Below are 18,712 nucleotides of genomic sequence, written 5' to 3'. Positions count from 1 at the left end.
TCTTCTAAATGCTTGCCGTGTTCTTCACTCCATTCCGCGCCCTTCGGTAGCTCAGTGTATGGAGGTAATCGGCTTAATGGTAGGGGCAATGGACATAGTGCCATTTGCGCGCCTTCATCTCAGACCGCTGCAATTATGCATGCTGAGTCAGTGGAATGGGGATTACACAGATTTGTCCCCTCTGCTAAATCTGGATCAAGAGACCAGAGATTCTCTTCTCTGGTGGTTGTCTCGGGTACACCTGTCCAAGGGTATGACCTTTCGCAGGCCAGATTGGACAATTGTAACAACAGATGCCAGCCTTCTAGGTTGGGGTGCAGTCTGGAATTCCCTGAAGGCACAGGGATCGTGGACTCAGGAGGAGAAACTCCTTCCAATAAATATTCTGGAGTTAAGAGCGATATTCAATGCTCTTCTGGCTTGGCCTCAGTTAGCAACACTGAGGTTCATCAGATTTCAGTCGGACAACATCACGACTGTGGCTTACATCAACCATCAAGGGGGAACCAGGAGTTCCCTAGCGATGTTAGAAGTCTCAAATATAATTCGCTGGGCAGAGTACCACTCTTGCCACCTGTCAGCAATCCATATCCCAGGCGTGGAGAACTGGGAGGCGGATTTTCTAAGTCGTCAGACTTTCCATCCGGGGGAGTGGGAACTCCATCCGGAGGTGTTTGCTCAGTTGATTCATTGTTGGGGCAAACCAGAGTTGGATCTCATGACGTCTCGCCAGAACGCCAAGCTTCCTTGTTACGGATCCAGGTCCAGGGACCCAGAAGCGACGCTGATAGATGCTCTAGCAGCGCCTTGGTTCTTCAACCTGGCTTATGTGTTTCCACTGTTTTTTCTGCTCCCTCGACTGATTGCCAAAATCAAACAGGAGAGAGCATCGGTGATTCTGATAGCACCTGCGTGGCCACGCAGGACTTGGTATGCAGACCTAGTGGACATGTCATCCTTTCCCCATGGACTCTGCCTCTAAGACAGGACCTTCTGATACAAGGTCCTTTCAATCATCCAAATCTAATTTCTCTGAGACTGACTGCATGGAGATTGAACGCTTGATTCTATCAAAGCGTGGCTTCTCCGAGTCAGTCATTGATACTTTAATACAGGCACGAAAGCCTGTTACCAGGAAAATCTACCACAAGATATGGAGTAAATATCTTTATTGGTGTGAATCCAAGAATTACTCATGGGTTAAGGTTAGGATTCCTAGAATATTGTCTTTTCTCCAAGAGGGCTTGGACAAAGGATTATCAGCTAGTTCCTTAAAGGGACAGATTTCTGCTCTGTCTATTCTTTTGCACAAGCGTCTGGCAGAGGTTCCAGACGTCCAGGCATTTTGCCAGGCTTTGGTTAGAATTAAGCCTGTGTTTAAACCTGTTGCTCCCCCGTGGAGCTTAAACTTGGTTCTTAAGGTTCTTCAAGGAGTTCCGTTTGAACCCCTTCATTCCATTGATATTAAACTTTTATCTTGGAAAGTTCTGTTTTTGATGACTATTTCCTAGGCTCAGAGAGTCTCTGAGCTATCTGCCTTACAATGTGATTCTCCTTATCTGATTTTTCATGCAGATAAGGTAGTCCTGCGTACCAAACCTGGGTTTTTACCTAAGGTGGTTTCTAACAAGAATATCAATCAAGAGATTGTTGTTCCATCATTGTGTCCTAATCCTTCTTTAAAGAAGGAACGTCTTTTACATAATCTGGATGTAGTCCGTGCCTTGAAGTTTTACTTACAAGCTACTAAAGATTTTCGTCAAACATCTGCCCTGTTTGTCGTTTACTCTGGACAGAGGAGAGGTCAAAAAGCTTCGGCAACCTCTCTTTCCTTTTGGCTTCGGAGCATAATATGCCTAGCCTATGAGACTGCTGTACAGCAGCCCCCTGAAAGGATTACAGCTCATTCTACTAGAGCTGTGGCTTCCACCTGGGCCTTTAAAAATGAGGCCTCTGTTGAACAGATTTGCAAAGCCACGACTTGGTCTTCGCTTCACACTTTTTCCAAATTTTACCAATTTGATACTTTTGCTTCTTCGGAGGCTGTTTTTGGGAGAAAGGTTCTTCAGGCAGTGGTTCCTTCCACTTAATCCTGCCTTTTCCCTCCCATCATCCGTGTACTTTAGCTTTAGTATTGGTATCCCATAAGTAATGGATGATCCGTGGACTGGATACACTTAACAAGAGAAAACATAATTTATGCTTACCTGATAAATTTATTTCTCTTGTAGTGTATCCAGTCCACGGCCCGACCTGTCCTTTTAAGGCAGGTCTAAATTTTAATTAAACTACAGTCACCACTGCACTCTATGGTTTCTCCTTTCTCTGTTTGTTTTCGGTCGAATGACTGGATATGACAGTTAGGGGAGGAGCTATATAGCAGCTCTGCTGTGGGTGATCCTCTTGCAACTTCCTGTTGGGAAGGAGAATATCCCATAAGTAATGGATGATCCGTGGACTGGATACACTACAAGAGAAATAAATTTATCAGGTAAGCATAAATTATGTTTTTTTTTAAGCTGAGTCCAGAGCTCTTCTGGCATTATGTATCTGATCGGTATTGATAGGGAGTACTGTTGTAAGAGTTTATATTTCATTTTCGCTGTCTTCCAAGTCTTTATAGTGAGGTTTGCGGTGTAAGGTTTAGGTGTCTTTCCGTCTCTCTGTGCCTTCCCCGGGTCCCAGATAATTAAATCTGTCTCATCCCAACCCCCTATTTTCGCTTCCACCTTGGGCCATATAATTTCCCTCGACCTTTTCAGGAGTAGTGAGTCCTGAGCTAGTCTGGCTGCATTGTAGTAGTCCATTAGGTTTGGCGCTCCAATGCCCCCGAGCGACTTATGTCTAGTTAAGACGGACTTTGCTATCCTATTCGTTTTATCTCCCCTAATGAATACTGAGATTTCTTTTTGCATTGTTTCTAAATCTGTTTTTATTATTTTTATAGGGAGGGTTCTGAATAAATATAGTATTCGTGGCATGGCATTCATTTTTACTGCCGCTATTCTACCTAGCCATGAGAAATTAAAGCTCTTCCATTTTGTCAGGTCTCGTCTTATTTGTCTAAATAATGGGATGTAATTTACTTTATATAGTTGAGTGGAGCAAGTTGGAAGCTGGATTCCCAAGTATTTTAGTGTGTGTTTCATCCACTTAAAATTAAATTGTGTTTCTAATAATGTTTTAGTCTGTTGGGGTATCGCAATGGGCAAAGCTTCATATTTGTCTGGATTGATTTTAAATCCCGAAATGGTTGAGAAATTCCTTATTATCTGATAGAGATTAGGTAAAGATATTAATGGGTTCGTCAAGGTCAATAAAATATCATCAGCAAAGAGAGATAGTTTGTATTCTGATGCGTTTATCCTAATCCCTGATATATCTAATATGTGAACGAATCGTGACTGCTAGTGGTTCTATACATAGTGCAAAGAGCAATGGGGACATGGGGCACCCCTGTCAGGTGCCGTTACGAATTGGGAAGGGTTTCGACTTATATCCTGTTGATGAGACCTGGGCTTCTGGACACGAGTATATAACTTTTAAGGCTTTTATGAATGCTCCCTCAAAACCCATATGGTGTAGTGCTAAGATCATATAGTCCCAATCTATTCTATCAAACGCCTTCTCCGCATCCAAAGATGGGAGCAGAGAAGGCGTTCGTGTCTCTCCTAAGAATTGTATTAAGTTAGTAACTTTTTGGATGTTGTCTGGGGCTTCCCTATCCTTGATAAATCCCACCTGGTCTGGATGAACCAAGTGGGGGATGATGTGTTTAAGTCGGTTTGCGATTACTTTCGTAAATATTTTAAGATCCTGATTTATGAGAGATATTGGGCGGTAATTCTGGCATTTTTTGTGGTCTCTTCCTGGCTTGGGGATTACAACTATTTTAGCAGCTAGTAATTCTGGGGGGATATCTCCTCCTTCCATAATGTGATTACAGAATTTCACCAAGTGTGGGATTAGTGAATTTTTAAATAATTTGTAATATTCTGCTGGGAAGCCATCTGGTCCCGCCGCTTTTCCTGTTTTAAGATCTTTGATGGCTCCTAGTATTTCTATTGTGGAAATGGGTGCGTTAATTGTTTCCCTATGTTCTGTAGTTATATTTGGTAATTGAGTTTGGGAGAAGAATTTTGAGGTCAGTGTCTCCGTTTCTTGATTATGTATAACTTTTTCCCCATTATATAGTTCTCCATAGTACCTTGCAAAAGTGTCTACAATTTCTTGCGGATGTGAGGTCGTAGTGTTATTAAGTGTCTCAATTAGCGGAATCGCAGAGGCCTTACATCTTTCTCTAATTTTGTGTGCCATGTATCTATCGGGTTTGTTCGCGAATATAAAGTATTGCGCCTGGATTTTATGAATGGCTCTAGTAACTTGTGTGTGAAGTAGTGAAGCTAGGGCAGATCTTTTAGTTTGGAGTAGCTTTAGGTTAGCTTTATTTTTGTTATGTTTGTGTCGCCTTTCTAATCCCTCAATCTCTGTGTGGAGTTGTTGTAATTGCTGTCTATATTTCTGAACCTGTCTTGCTTTTTCTTTAATTAGTATCCCTCTTAGGACCGCCTTGTGTGCTGCCCATGTAATCCCTGGGTTAGTTGTGGTGTCTGTGTTTATGTGCCAGTATTCAGTTAATTGTTGTAATACATTGTCGTGTATTTGAGGATTTTTGACGTAAGACGGGTCAAAAGTCCAAGTTCTGCTTCTGTCTGGATCACTTATGCCGTTAATCTATAGGGTGATTATGGAATGGTCAGACCACACACAGGTGTGTATCTGAGAACTATTCAGTAGAGGTTGTAAAATCTGACTCACATATATATAATCAAGTCTGACATAGGTTTTGTGTGCTGCCGAGTAGAACGTTGTGTCATCTGTCTGACCATACATGGTACTCCATGTCTCTATCAAAGAGTGAGGAAGTAGGGTGTCTCGAATTGACTTGACAATACGATTGTGTCTAGCTTGTTTATTGGTCAGAGTTTTGGTGTTGGTGGGGTTAATAGGTAGCATAGTGACATTAAAATCCCCGGCTAAGAATATTTTAGTATGTGACCATTGTGTGAGTAAATGTGATATGTGATGAAAAAATTTGTGTTGACTCTCATTTGGTGCGTATATATTGCATAGTGTAATTTCTGAATCTAATATTCTACCTTTGACAATCGGGTATCTTCCATTAGTGTCTGTTATTATGTTTTCTGGAGTAAAATTGAGTGATGAATGTATCAAAATGGATGTGCCTCTTTTTTTAGACATTGCCGTAGAGTGATAATGTGTTTTGCCCAATATTTTGGAATGTTATCTTTAAGTAGGTGAGTTTCCTCTAGGAACAGTATATTAGCTTGTAGGGATGTGTATTGCGTCATCGCTATTCTTCTTTTAACGTCAGTGTTTAACCCCCTCACATTGTGGGATAATATCTTTATTTTAGGGTTCATAGTGTTGTGTCTATGTGTGGATGTTGTAAAAGGAAGTATTTTACCTTTGATTCACTGGGTTGGATACCTAGCTGAATTATTGTCAGGAGATCAGGATTGCATGTAGTGGTCTCTGCTGTGTCATCACTGGAGGAGGGGAGGGGGTCAAAAAGAGAAAACATTATTAAAGTTAGAATAAACAACATTTTATTGTCCTCAACAGTAGGACCTGTAGTTAGTAGTCCAAAAAAAAGCCTTGAGAATAAACCCAAATAAGTCTATCACACTGGGAGAAGATTACTCTTCACCACGTTATAAGGCCTTTGCAGTCAAAACTTCCAAAAGAACCTTCGTAAATGGAGTCCCATCGTAACGTCCCCATCTAGGGATGGAGTAGGTAAAGTCTCATCTCCATATATTCTTAAAGCGGGTTACATTTTCCGCATTCTTTGGTTCTCTTAGTCATTCTTCTTTGCATTTTCCCCTTGTAGGGGGTATCTAACTGATATATCTATAGTTCTGAATTTTGGCTAATTCTTCTAGGAAGTTTTGCCTCTTGTTTCTTTGGTTTTCTGTTTCTTATGGCTGATCTTTTGCCATTTAGGTAGTTCTGGTTGCCTGCCTGAGTCTTTGTTGTTCGTTAGGTTTGTTGTTGTAGCTGGAATATTAGGTATTTCTAGATCTAGAATCTTGCAGATTTCTGGAATGTCCTCTGGGTCTTTTAGTGTTATCGTCTTAGAGTCTTTTATTATATGTAAGGCAAATGGGAACCCCCATCTATATTGTATTTGGTGTTTTCTGAGTATAGTGGTAAGAGGGCGTAGGGTTCTCACACTCAGTTCTTGGTAGAATTGGATAATATTTCCTTGATATTTGAAGGTCGGGTGTTTTCTTGCGGCTTGTAGGATTTTGTCTTTATCTGGAAAAAATGTTAGTCTGATTATGATGTCTCTCGGCGGTAGGCCTGGTTTAGGTTTAGGCTTTAACGCCCTATGTGCTCTCTCAATGTGAAAGATATATTCTGCTGGAGAGTTTGTGATTTGAGTGAAGAGCTGGGTAAGGTATGCAGGGATTTCCGTAGGAGTGATTTCTTCTGGGACTCCTTTGAGGCGGATGTTATTCCTCCTGCTCCTGTTCTCCAAATCTTCCATTTTATCTTGGAAGTCTTCTAGTAGTTGTTGTTGCGTAGACATGGTTTGCTCCATATCATCCATTTGGTCCACCATAGCATCCTTTTGATCTTCCAGTGTCTCTATTCTTTTACCCATCTCAAAGAGGTCAGATTTGATTTCAGATAGGCTGCTGGTCACGGATGAGTGTATGGAGTCGATTTTTTCCCATAATTTCTCAAAGTTATCAGCAATGTCTTGTTTGGACACTAGGTTTTTGAGGTCAGCTTTTGTTAGTGGGCTATTGTCATGTGTTAATGAGCAAAGTTTGTTTTACTCCTATCCGCATGTATTGCCTCTGAGTACTTGAGCCATCACAGGTATATCACTGTTCAAATCCCACAATTCACAGTTCAGTCTAGGGCTGATAATTGTGCTGATATGCACACTTAGCAAACTCTAAATTCAACCGCTCAGGGTTTCACTCACATTCACCAGCGCTGGAGGACTCGGTCCTGGGGGAGTCAAATCAACCGCTTGCTGCAGGAATCCGGCCGTGCCGCTTTCTCCTTTCCTCGAGTCACTCGCTGCCTGTGGTTCCGTTGGTTTGCGTGTGCCCGTCCGGAGCGTGTGACGTCACCTTCCTGTTGACGCTCCGTGTATCCTCTGTGGTGGCCCCGGGTGTACAGGTTTGAGGGCTGTATCGGAGACTCCTTACTGGTTAGCAGTAATGTGAAAAGAAGGAATCAGGAGTCCCGGTAACTTGTAAATGAATCCAAAGGCTTTTGGACTACGGCGGACAAGGCTGAAACGCGTCAGAAGCTGTGACCACTACCCTGAGCTGCAGCTTTGAAAACTCTGTAACACAAGAGCTGTTGCTTTTTGTTTTGTTTTAAACTAATAAAGCCTTTGGATTCATTTACAAGTTACCGGGACTCCTGATTCCTTCTTTTCACATTATTGTCATGTGTTAGCTGATGAGATTCAGTGTCGGATTCCTCATCCGCCTCGGTGTCTGGGGGTTGTTTACTTGTTTGGGAGGTTTTAAAAAATGTATACATGGCTGATGATTTTGTTGTTTTCTCCCCTTTAGTTGATCTTTTAGAAGACATCTTGTAGATGAAGAAATATATATAAGATAGATATTCGGTTTACTTATAGGTACTATGTTGTGAAAACACCAGTGGTGTAAGAGGCAACCTATTGTTTCTTCTAATATAGTTATTCAGGCAGGCAGTAGCTGATAAATTGCATCTAACAAGAGGCCAAATCTATGTTTCTATATCATGTTGATAATGGTCTAGATTTGTTTCTTTAAAGCGCTAAAGCATCATCTTTCCCAGTATAATTTGAGGGTTTGCTTACATTTTAGATTAAAGAGTATTGTCTGCTCCTTTTTTTAGTGGTCTTTACTTTAGGACTATTGGACAATCTCCTCCACAGAGGTCCGCAAAACTGTGCTGGTTTTTGCAGCAATGGTCCTTGCTAAGATATAAATGTTTATAGCAGCTGCAGTGTCGCAAGCACCAATATGACCTTTATATAAATTGACTCTAGGTTTGGTGACCCCAAGTCCAGTCTATTACGTTGCTTATTATATATTTTTGATATGAGTTGATTTGTCTGTCCCACAATTACAGGGAGTGCAGAATTATTAGGCAAATTAGTATTTTGACCACATCATCCTCTTTATGCATGTTGTCTTACTCCAAGCTGTATAGGCTCGAAAGCCTACTACCAATTAAGCATATTAGGTGATGTGCATCTCTGTAATGAGAAGGGGTGTGGTCTAATGACATCAAAACCCTATATCAGGTGTGCATAATTATTAGGCAACTTCCTTTCCTTTGGCAAAATGGGTCAAAAGAAGGACTTGACAGGCTCAGAAAAGTCAAAAATAGTGAGATATCTTGCAGAGGGATGCAGCACTCTTAAAATTGCAAAGCTTCTGAAGCGTGATCATCGAACAATCAAGCGTTTCATTCAAAATAGTCAACAGGGTCACAAGAAGCGTGTGGAAAAACCAAGGCGCAAAATAACTGCCCATGAACGGAGAAAAGTCAAGCGTGCAGCTGCCAAGATGCCACTTGCCACCAATTTGGCCATATTTCAGAGCTGCAACATCACTGGAGTGCCCAAAAGCACAAGGTGTGCAATACTCAGAGACATGGCCAAGGTAAGAAAGGCTGAAAGATGACCACCACTGAACAAGACACACAAGCTGAAACGTCAAGACTGGGCCAAGAAATATCTCAAGACTGATTTTTCTAAGGTTTTATGGACTGATGAAATGAGAGTGAGTCTTGATGGGCAAGATGGATGGGCCCGTGGCTGGATTGGTAAAGGGCAGAGAGCTCCAGTCCGACTCAGACGCCAGCAAGGTGGAGGTGGAGTACTGGTTTGGGCTGGTATCATCAAAGATGAGCTTGTGGGGCCTTTTCGGGTTGAGGATGGAGTCAAGCTCAACTCCCAGTCCTACTGCCAGTTTCTGGAAGACACCTTCAAGCAGTGGTACAGGAAGAAGTCTGCATCCTTCAAGAAAAACATGATTTTCATGCAGGACAATGCTCCATCACACGTGTCCAAGTATTCCACAGCGTGGCTGGCAAGAAAGGGTATAAAAGAAGAAAATCTAATGACATGGCCTCCTTGTTCACCTGATCTGAACCCCATTGAGAACCTGTGGTCCATCATCAAATGTGAGATTTACAAGGAGGGAAAACAGTACACCTCTCTGAACAGTGTCTGGGAGGCTGTGGTTGCTGCTGCACGCAATGTTGATGGTGAACAGATCAAAACACTGACAGAATCCATGGATGGCAGGCTTTTGAGTGTCCTTGCAAAGAAAGGTGGCTATATTGGTCACTGATTTGTTTTTGTTTTGTTTTTGAATGTCAGAAATGTATATTTGTGAATGTTGAGATGTTATATTGGTTTCACTGGTAAAAATAAATAATTGAAATGGGTATATATTTGTTTTTTGTTAAGTTGCCTAATAATTATGCACAGTAATAGTCACCTGCACACACAGATATCCCCCTAAAATAGCTATAACTAAAAACAAACTAAAAACTACTTCCAAAACTATTCAGCTTTGATATTAATGAGTTTTTTGGGTTCATTGAGAACATGGTTGTTGTTCAATAATAAAATTAATCCTCAAAAATACAAATTGCCTAATAATTCTGCACTCCCTGTAAATTTATCCACACTGTTTATGTAATTGGACTTACTTTCAGCGTGCTCCGGTATGAATGGCTGCACCTCTCCCCAGCCTCCACTCACCGCCTCACTGTTTGCTGTTGGAGATGGATCAGCTGGTCCCGGGAGCTCCGTGGTGCGCGCAGGGCCTGTCGGGTTGTAGCCAAGATGGCGGCTTTTCGCGCCACTACTCTCCGCCTCAAATGTCGCAGCTCACCCAGTCAGCCTCAGGTTCGGATATCTCCCGATCAGCTTATCGGCCGTGTATGGGTGAGTAGCCCGGCTCCGGGTCACCTGTACCGGATTCTCACCTTGTCTCGATGTTCCGCTCTGCGGTGCTCTGTGTATACAAAGCTTCACCTCTTCCGGCTAAATCCAAAGTTGTTGCGGCGGCCTTAAAGTGGAGCTCCGCTCCTCCGGGGTACAGAGTGATCGATCTCCTGGGGTCAGATGCCGCTCCTGCGGTAAGGTTATAGTGAGCGGGCAATTGCAAGGCGAGTCGGCTGTACTGGATTCACTTGCGCTCTGTGTTGTATCACAACTGCTCTGCTTACTTCTCGAGCGTGATCTTTATATAAGTAATATTGGCGATAGGGCAGCTGTAGTTTGTGTCCCCTCTATTGTGTTAGCCAAATAAGTTAAATTTATGCCAAATTAGATTAGGTTGTCAACCTTTCCTTCATCAATTTTGCGGAGCCTCTGAAAAGTGCTGCCATTCAGCTTGGCAGTTGACTCCTCCCCCAACGTTTACCTTTTTAAAGGGACAGTATACACCAATTTTCATATAACTGCATGTAATAGACATTACTAAAAAGAAGGATATGCACAGATACTGATCTACAAATCCAGTATAAAATCTTTTAAAAACTTTCTTAGGAGCTCCCAGTTTAGCACTGTTGATGAGTTTAGACTGGGACACCCACTGAAAGGGGCTGAGAAAGCTGGAAGAGCAGACCCTCCCCTGCATATGAAAAGACCCATTACACAAACAGGAGCAAGCAGGAGTCTGTAGACTTGGTCTTCATCTGATACTTTGGGGCTTAAACAACATCTGATACTTTGGGGCTTGATTAGGAGTCTCAAAATCAGCACAATGTTCTTAAAAAAATAAGCAAAACTATACACTGTTACAAAAACACTCCCAGATGGGCTATATCAGTGATTTTTAACCTTTTTTTGCTGTGGCACACTTTTTTACATTAAAAAATTCTGTGGCACACCACCATCCCAAAATGTTTAAAAAATCACACATTGTAGCCTAATACAGCATATATATATATATATATATGTATATATATATGTATGTATATATATATATATATATATATATATATATACTCATACACACGCATACTGTATTACTGTATGTATTGTGCTGTTATGCCATGCCTCCTACAAACTACCCCTGCACTGGGAGTAAAAAACAAGCAAAGTTTAAAAAATATGTCACACTGTTGTCAGTCTGCCGTGGCACACCTGAGGATCTCACGGCACACTGGTTGAAAAACACTGGGCTATATAAATGGATCATCTACAAGACATTTATGCAAAGGAAAAGCTAGTGTACCGTGTCCCTTTAATGAAAGGCTATGTAAACTGAGGGAAGCAGGAGAAGGCAACCTTTCAGTGGGGATGGGAGCAAGAGATATTTATTTTATCTGAACTAGGCGGTTTTGCTTTTTGACCCTCCCATACATAATTAACATTTCAATATCTAATAGCTGGTTTGCCAAACTATCAATTTCACATACAAAAATAAACCTACAGGTATTTTTTTCTGTACATTAAATACTCTGCAGCTGATATATCAAGTAATTGAGAACACATTAAGGGGAAACAAATTTTACAGGACAATCTCCCTTTAACTATGTCTTTAACCACATTACATTATCCCTTTTTAAGATTTGCGTTATTGAAATATTTGCATATGCCAGTGTTTACAGTGGTTTGATTATGCACTTACCCATTTCATATGTTAGTTGAGTAATGCATTTTTCTTCTCTTTAGCAATCAGCTGAACGCTGTGTGAGCACCCTTCTTGACCTTATCCAGACAAAAGTTAACTACGTAGTACAAGAAGCTATTGTTGTTATTAGAGACATCTTCCGCAAGTACCCCAACAAGTATGTCTTAACTTAACACTTATGTCTTACTTACTTGTTTTAAAACTTATGTCTTACTTGCATGTTTTAACACTTTTCCTTTGAGCAGCTTTACTATATCTGTGTGGATTTCATATGGGTTTTTAAACCGCTGTGTACATTATTCCTTAAGGCCCAGTGTTTGCGCTTGCTTATATAATGACGACACTGCATGCCGGGATCATTATTATGCATAATATTGTTATGTAGAAGTTCTACTACATTGCACTTTATAATGACTGTAATGCAGTGGTATTGATAGGATATGTAAGGGGAAATTTCCCTATTGTAGCAATCACTGGAAGCATAACTTCAAATTCCAGAAACTCCAATATGAAAAACCAAACATTAATATACTGATTCAGAAGTAGTCAACATCTGATTTGATGTTAATGTACAATCTAAGTGGATTATTGGAGTCGAGAGGTCAAGGGATTCCTTGGCTGAGGGCAGTTTGTGTATAGGGAGGGTAGGGTGAAGAAAAATATTATAGGATAAAATGAGCTTATTATTTTAATGGTTTACGAAACTTTACGCATTTAAACTTTATTGGATGGGGAATAAAATATCTATTATTAAGGTATAAAATAATGCAGTGAATTAGTGTCTCTCGTTTCTGGTGTTGTAAAGGATTCTGGAGATATGTTGGTGTTTGTGACTAGAAAGTTGTTGAATATAAGGGACGAAAGTGATAACAGAGTTAAGTATATCTCCAAGACAATGGCTTTAGAAGTTGGTGAAATCTCAGGAGGTGTAATTATGAAGGAACAGGTGACATATGGACTCTGGCATGAAGACCAAAAAAATGAGGAGAACAGAGAGCCGTGGCAATGTGTTCTTCATTTTTTGCAGCAGTTAGGTGGTAATTGACGTTTGTGAGTGCTATTTTAGTAGTGCAAAGTGGACAAAAGCCAGATTGCAAACCATCTAGTAAATGGTTAAAATTAGAAAATTGGCTAGGTAGTTGTACAGTAGGCTTTCCAGTAATTTTAAGGCTAATGGAATAAGTGCTATAGAGTTGTAGTTAGAGGATCAATTTGGGTCAGGGGAGGAATTTTGCAGAATAAGAGCGATAATTGCTTGTTTGATGGAGTTATGGGAATCTAATGATGGAAAGAGAGCGGATGAAGATTGAAGTTAGAGTAAAAGATGGATATGTGAGGAGTTCTAAAAGGATTGGGTTCAAGGTACAGGTTTTGAGAAGCAAGTGTGACAGGAAAGTAGACCCTTGTACTTCATCCTCTGTCAAGAGAGCAGAACAGCAGAGTGGTTTTAGTAGAGAGGAGTAATGGAGACAAAATGCTGTATAATTTCTTTATACGCTAGGGTCTGACAGCTTTTCTTGTTGCAGGTATGAGAGTATTATTGCTACTCTTTGTGAGAATCTGGATTCACTGGATGAGCCAGATGCAAGAGCTGCCATGATCTGGATAGTGGGAGAATATGCAGAGCGCATTGACAATGCAGATGAGCTCTTGGAGAGCTTCTTGGAGGGATTCCATGATGAGAGCACACAGGTAACCAACAACACAGTGACCAATTGTAATGCAAGACTAAAATAAAATAATACATTAAAATGTATTTATAAAATTGTCATGGAGACAACACTGGAAATTTTATACTCAATTCAGTCAAAATGGAATTCAATTAGCAAATTTAAAAACGTCCATTTTCTTTTAGTATCACTAAGATCTTTCTAAAGACATATTCTTGGTCAGCCAAATCCTGACTGTGCCATATATAATTCTTCAGAGGAAGGTTCTGGTGAGAGGGTTATTGGGAGCCTTAAAGGGACACGAAACCCAAAATGTTTCTTTCATTATTTATGTAGAACATACAATTTTAATCAACTTTCCAGTTTACTTCTATTATCAAATTTGCTTCATTCTCTTGGTAGCATTTGTTGAAGGGGAAGCAATGCACTACTGGTTTCTAATGGAACACATGAGTTAGCCAATGACAATCTGCATGTATATATGTGTGTGTGTGTGTGTGTATGTATGTATGTGTATGTATATATATATATATATATATATATATATATATATATGACACTAATCAGCATCTAGAACCTAGGTTCTTTGCTGCTCCGGAGCTTTCCTAGATAAACCTTTCTGCAAAAGATAACAAGAGAAGGAAGCAAATGAAATAGTAGAAGTAAATTGGAAAGTTGTTTAAAATTGCATGCTCTGTCTAAACCATGAATGTCTAATTATGACTTTACTGTCCCTTTTTAATTTAATATTTTTAAATCATGCACCAATAGTAACTTTTAACTGGTTCAAAACTGGCAGTAATAGAGCTGTTAAAACTGATGCGAATACAAATATCTTTGTGATGGAAATGTTACTTATTGCATGATTCCTATATATACGTTGACAATAAGATAAACACATTAATCTATGTTATAATAATGGTCACAAAACCAACTAATTATAGTTGGATCTAGCTATTTAAAACCTGGGGGGCATTTTAAACATAAAAACAATGGTTGCTGAATTAAAGCTTTAGGATCTTTCCCGCATATGCAGGAAGTAGATTTGCAATACAAACAAGAAATTCTATTCTTGCAAACTGTTATAACAGTAATAAGATTGTATAATTATATATGGTAACAAAAACAACCTATTTACTTCTGGGCATACCTCCAAGCAAATGATTGTGCAGCAACATAATTTATATACTTTTGTGAATATAACAACTTTATTAAGTAACAATAAGCATATAATAATATATTTTTGTATGATGAAGAGAGTCCATCAGTGTCTAGAACATATGGGATATATTTCCTACTACTAGAAGGAGATCATAAACCCTCACAAGAGCTTTAGCCCCTCCAACCTCCCCTCCCTTCCCCACTGAGTTTGTTCTTGGCCTCCAAGGAAAGAGGTTGAGAGAAGTGTGCAATGCAAGCAAGATTTTATTATTTTCTATCTAATCATATCTTGGGAGCTCATACCTGACTTGAGATCCAGTACCCCTCTTCCATCTTCACTTGGGGAAGACTTCAGGATCATTCCTCCAAGATTATGAGTGAAGTAGGGGTAAAGGAATACCTCAATTATGGCATGTCAGTACTCTCAGGGGTAAATCTATCAGCCATAATTGCCCTCAAGCATCGCGGGCACCCTGTCTCTTAGCCTCTACCTGAGGGGTTGCTGGTATATCCGCAAGTATCCTCTGCAGTATATTTATTTCATATAGGTGATAAGAGTCCATAATCCATTACTCCTGGGAATTACCTTTCCTGCCACTAGGAGGAGGCATAGATTCCCAAGCCTCAGATCTCTATATAAACCCTCCCACCTCTATGGTAATCAGTCTTGTCTTTGCCTCCGCTGGCGGTAAATGAAGAATGAAGATGTGCAAGATTGTTTGTTATTTTATTTTAGGGTTTCCTGATTAGGACCTTGAAGTTCCCCTCTTCAGTACCGATTTTTTCATGAGGGTCATATAAGAGTATTAGGCATCAAGCTGATCTGTATCCTTTTATTTAAAGGGGATAAAGATATTCTTTTTTTTGGCACTTATTTAGCCTTTACTTCAGGAAATGCTTTAAAAACCTTCTACTGATAACATTCTCAGTACTAGGTTAAAAGCTTTTTGATATACGTTTTGGGGGCATTTGTATCTCATGGTGGAGTCCTTTAGGAATACCTTGGCCAACTTATTTGTGCTAGCTTATATAGCACATGTATTCTTTGAGCTTAGAGGGAGATTTATTTCTCTTGCAAGATGTATCGAGTCCACGGATTCATCCAATACTTGTGGGATATTCTCCTTCCCAACAGGAAGTGGCAAAGAGAGCACCCACAGCAGAGCTGTCTATATAGCTCCTCCCCTAACTCCACCCCCCATTCATTCTCTTTGCCGGCTCTAAGCAATAAGGAAGGGTAAAGTGATTTTGGTGACAAAATATTAGTTTTATTTTCTTCAAGCGAGTGTTTGTTATTTTAAATGGTACCGGTGTGTACTATTTACTCTCAAGCAGAAAAAAGATGAAGATTTCTGCCTAGAGGATGATGATCTTAGCATTTGTAACTAAGATCCATTGCTGTTCCCACAGAGGCTGAGGAGTACAGGAAACTTCAGTTGAGGAACGGTTTTGCAGGCTATTCTGCACTGAGGTATGTTCAGTCATTTTTTTCTAGAAAGACTGTGATATTTCCAGAAAAGGGCTGACATTATCCCCATGAGGGGAAGGGTAAGCTGTAATCAATCACTTTGGTAGTATTTCAAGCTTACATAAGGGCTAAGTTACTCTGCTGGTTGACACTTATATAATAGAGCAAACATTTTTTACAGAAATTGGATTAAACGTTTTGGGACTTTTTATTGAGAGGGTTGATTTGTCTTATTTTTGGGATTTACATCCCACATGGCTGTTTTTAACACTTGAGGTGTCACTTTAAGGCCCAACAGACATCGTGTAAGAGGTGGGTGGGGCCTAATTTCACGCCTTAGATGCACAGTTTTTATTCATTTTGGACAGCAAGCTGCAACACTGGAGGGTCCTGAAGCGGTTTTGGGGCCAAAACGAAGCTTTATTACCTCAAATTCAACCCCTAAGGGCAGGTAGGCGCCACAGCAGAGCTGTGGCAAGGTGCTGACTGTATTTATTCCGTTTTTTTTACTCTTGTCAATCCGGTTTTGGTATTAAGGGGTTAATTTCATTTTTTACTGGTGGTGCAAACTTACTAGGGCTTACTACATATACTGTAAAAAATTTGAAGGGTTTGGTGCATTTGTAAGCAGTTTTGCAGAACGTGTACATATTTTTTTCTCTTAATGGCACAGTACCGTTTTTTTGAAATTGTTGTTTTACATTGAATAAAGTGTTTTCCAAGCTTGTTTGTCTCATTACTAGCCTGTTAAACATGTCTGACATCAAGGAAACTCCTTGTTCAATATGTTTAGAAGCCATTGTGGAACCCCCTCTTAGAATGTGTCCCACTTGTACTGATATGTCTATAAATTTTAAAGAGCATATTGTAGCACTTAAAAATGTAGCGCTAGAGGATTCTCAGACAGAAAGAAATGAGGTTATGCCATCTAGTTCTCCCCAAGTGCCCGCACAAGCGACGCAAAGTACTTCTAGTGCATCTAATTCATTTTACCTTACAAGACATGGCGGCAATTATGAATTCTACCCTCACAGAGGTTTTATCTAAACTGCCTGGGTTGCAAGGGAAGCGTGATAGCTTTGGGTTAAGAACAAATGCTGAGCTTTCTGACGCTTTAGTAGCCGTATCCGATATACCCTCACAATGTTCTGGAGTAGGGGTACGGGATTTGCTATCTGAGGGAGAGATTTCTGATTCAGGAAAGACGCTCCCTCAGACAGACTCTGATATGATGGCCTTTAAATTCAAGCTAGAACACCTCCGCTTGTTGCTCAGGGAGGTATTGGCGACTCTGGACGATTGTGACCCTATTGTGGTTCCAGAGAAGTTGTGTAAAATGGACAAATACTTAGAGGTTCCTGTTTACACTGATGTTTTTCCAGTCCCTAAGAGGATTGCGGATATTGTTTCTAAGGAGTGGGATAGACCAGGTATACTGTTCGCTCCCCCTTCTACTTTTAAGAAAATGTTTCCCATATCTGACACCATGCGGGACTCGTGGCACACGGTCCCTAAGGTAGAGGGAGCTATTTCTACACTAGCTAAGCGTACAACTATACCTATTGAAGACAGTTGTGCTTTCAAAGATCCTATGGCTAAAAAATTAGAGGGTCTCCTAAAGAAATTTTTTGTTCATCAAGGTTTTCTTCTCCAACCTATTGCATGCATTGTTCCTGTAACTACTGCAGCTGCTTTTTGGTTCAAGGCTTTAGAAGAGGCTCTCCAGGGGGAGACCCCATTAGATGATATTCTGGATAGAATTAAGACTCTTAAGCTGGCTAATTCTTTCATTACTGATGCTGCTTTTCAATTGGCTAAATTAGCGGCAAAAAAATCAGGATTTGCCATTTTAGTGCGTAGAGCGTTATGGCTTAAGTCCTGGTCAGCTGATGTGTCCTCAAAATCAAAGCTTTTGACCATCCCTTTCAAAAGTAAGACCCTATTCGGGCCTGAACTGAAGGAAATTATTTCAGACATCACTGTAGGGAAGGGCCATACCCTCCCTCAGGATAAAACAAATAAAATCAAGACCAAACAAAATAATTTTCGTTCCTTTCGGAACTTCAAGAGTGGTCCCGCTTCAGCTTCCCCTGCTGCAAAGCAAGAGGGGAATTTTGCTCAATCCAAGTCAGCCTGGAGACCTAATCAGGCATGGAACAAGGGTAAACAGGCCAAGAAGCCTGCAGCTGCCTCCAAGAAAGCATGAAGGGGTAGCCCCGATCCGGGACTGGATCTAGTAGGGGGCAGACTCTCTCTCTTCGCTCAGGCTTGGGCAAGAGATGTTCACGATTCCTGGGCTTTAGAAATTGTTTCCCAGGGATATCTTCTGGACTTCAAAGATTACCCCCAATGGGGAGATTTCACATTTCTCAATTGTCTGCAAACCAGACAAAAAGAGAGGCGTTCTTACGCTGTGTAGACAACCTATATACCATGGGAGTGATTCACCCGGTTCCAAGAGCGGAACAGGGGCAAGGGTTTTACTCCAACCTGTTTGTGGTTCCCAAAAAAGAAGGAACTTTTAGACCAATTTTGGATCTCAAGATCCTAAACAAAAGTCCCGTCTTTCAAGATGGAGACTATTCGGACTATTCTGCCACTGATCCAGGAGGGTCAATATATGACCACCATGGATTTAAAGGATGCGTATCTGTACATTCCTATCCACAGAGATCATCACCGATTCCTCAGGTTCACCTTTCTGGACAGACATT

At 40.6% G+C, this 18,712-nt stretch overlaps 1 protein-coding gene across 1 annotated transcript in view; it reads left to right on the top strand.

The window, feature by feature from the left end:
* The window catches only part of AP2B1 (adaptor related protein complex 2 subunit beta 1), a 457,689-nt gene that overhangs the window by 74,271 nt on the left and 364,706 nt on the right, over positions 1-18,712 (top strand). The window contains exons 10-11 of the mRNA XM_053707425.1: positions 11,741-11,856; positions 13,226-13,391. Coding sequence (XP_053563400.1) covers positions 11,741-11,856; positions 13,226-13,391 — 282 coding nt within the window. The remainder of the gene's footprint in view (positions 1-11,740; positions 11,857-13,225; positions 13,392-18,712) is intronic.

Source organism: Bombina bombina, chromosome 3 (assembly GCF_027579735.1).
Source record: "Bombina bombina isolate aBomBom1 chromosome 3, aBomBom1.pri, whole genome shotgun sequence".
Classification (NCBI taxonomy): domain Eukaryota; kingdom Metazoa; phylum Chordata; class Amphibia; order Anura; family Bombinatoridae; genus Bombina; species Bombina bombina.
Note: the sequence above shows the minus strand (reverse complement) of the source record. Positions and strands in the feature narration are given on the sequence as shown.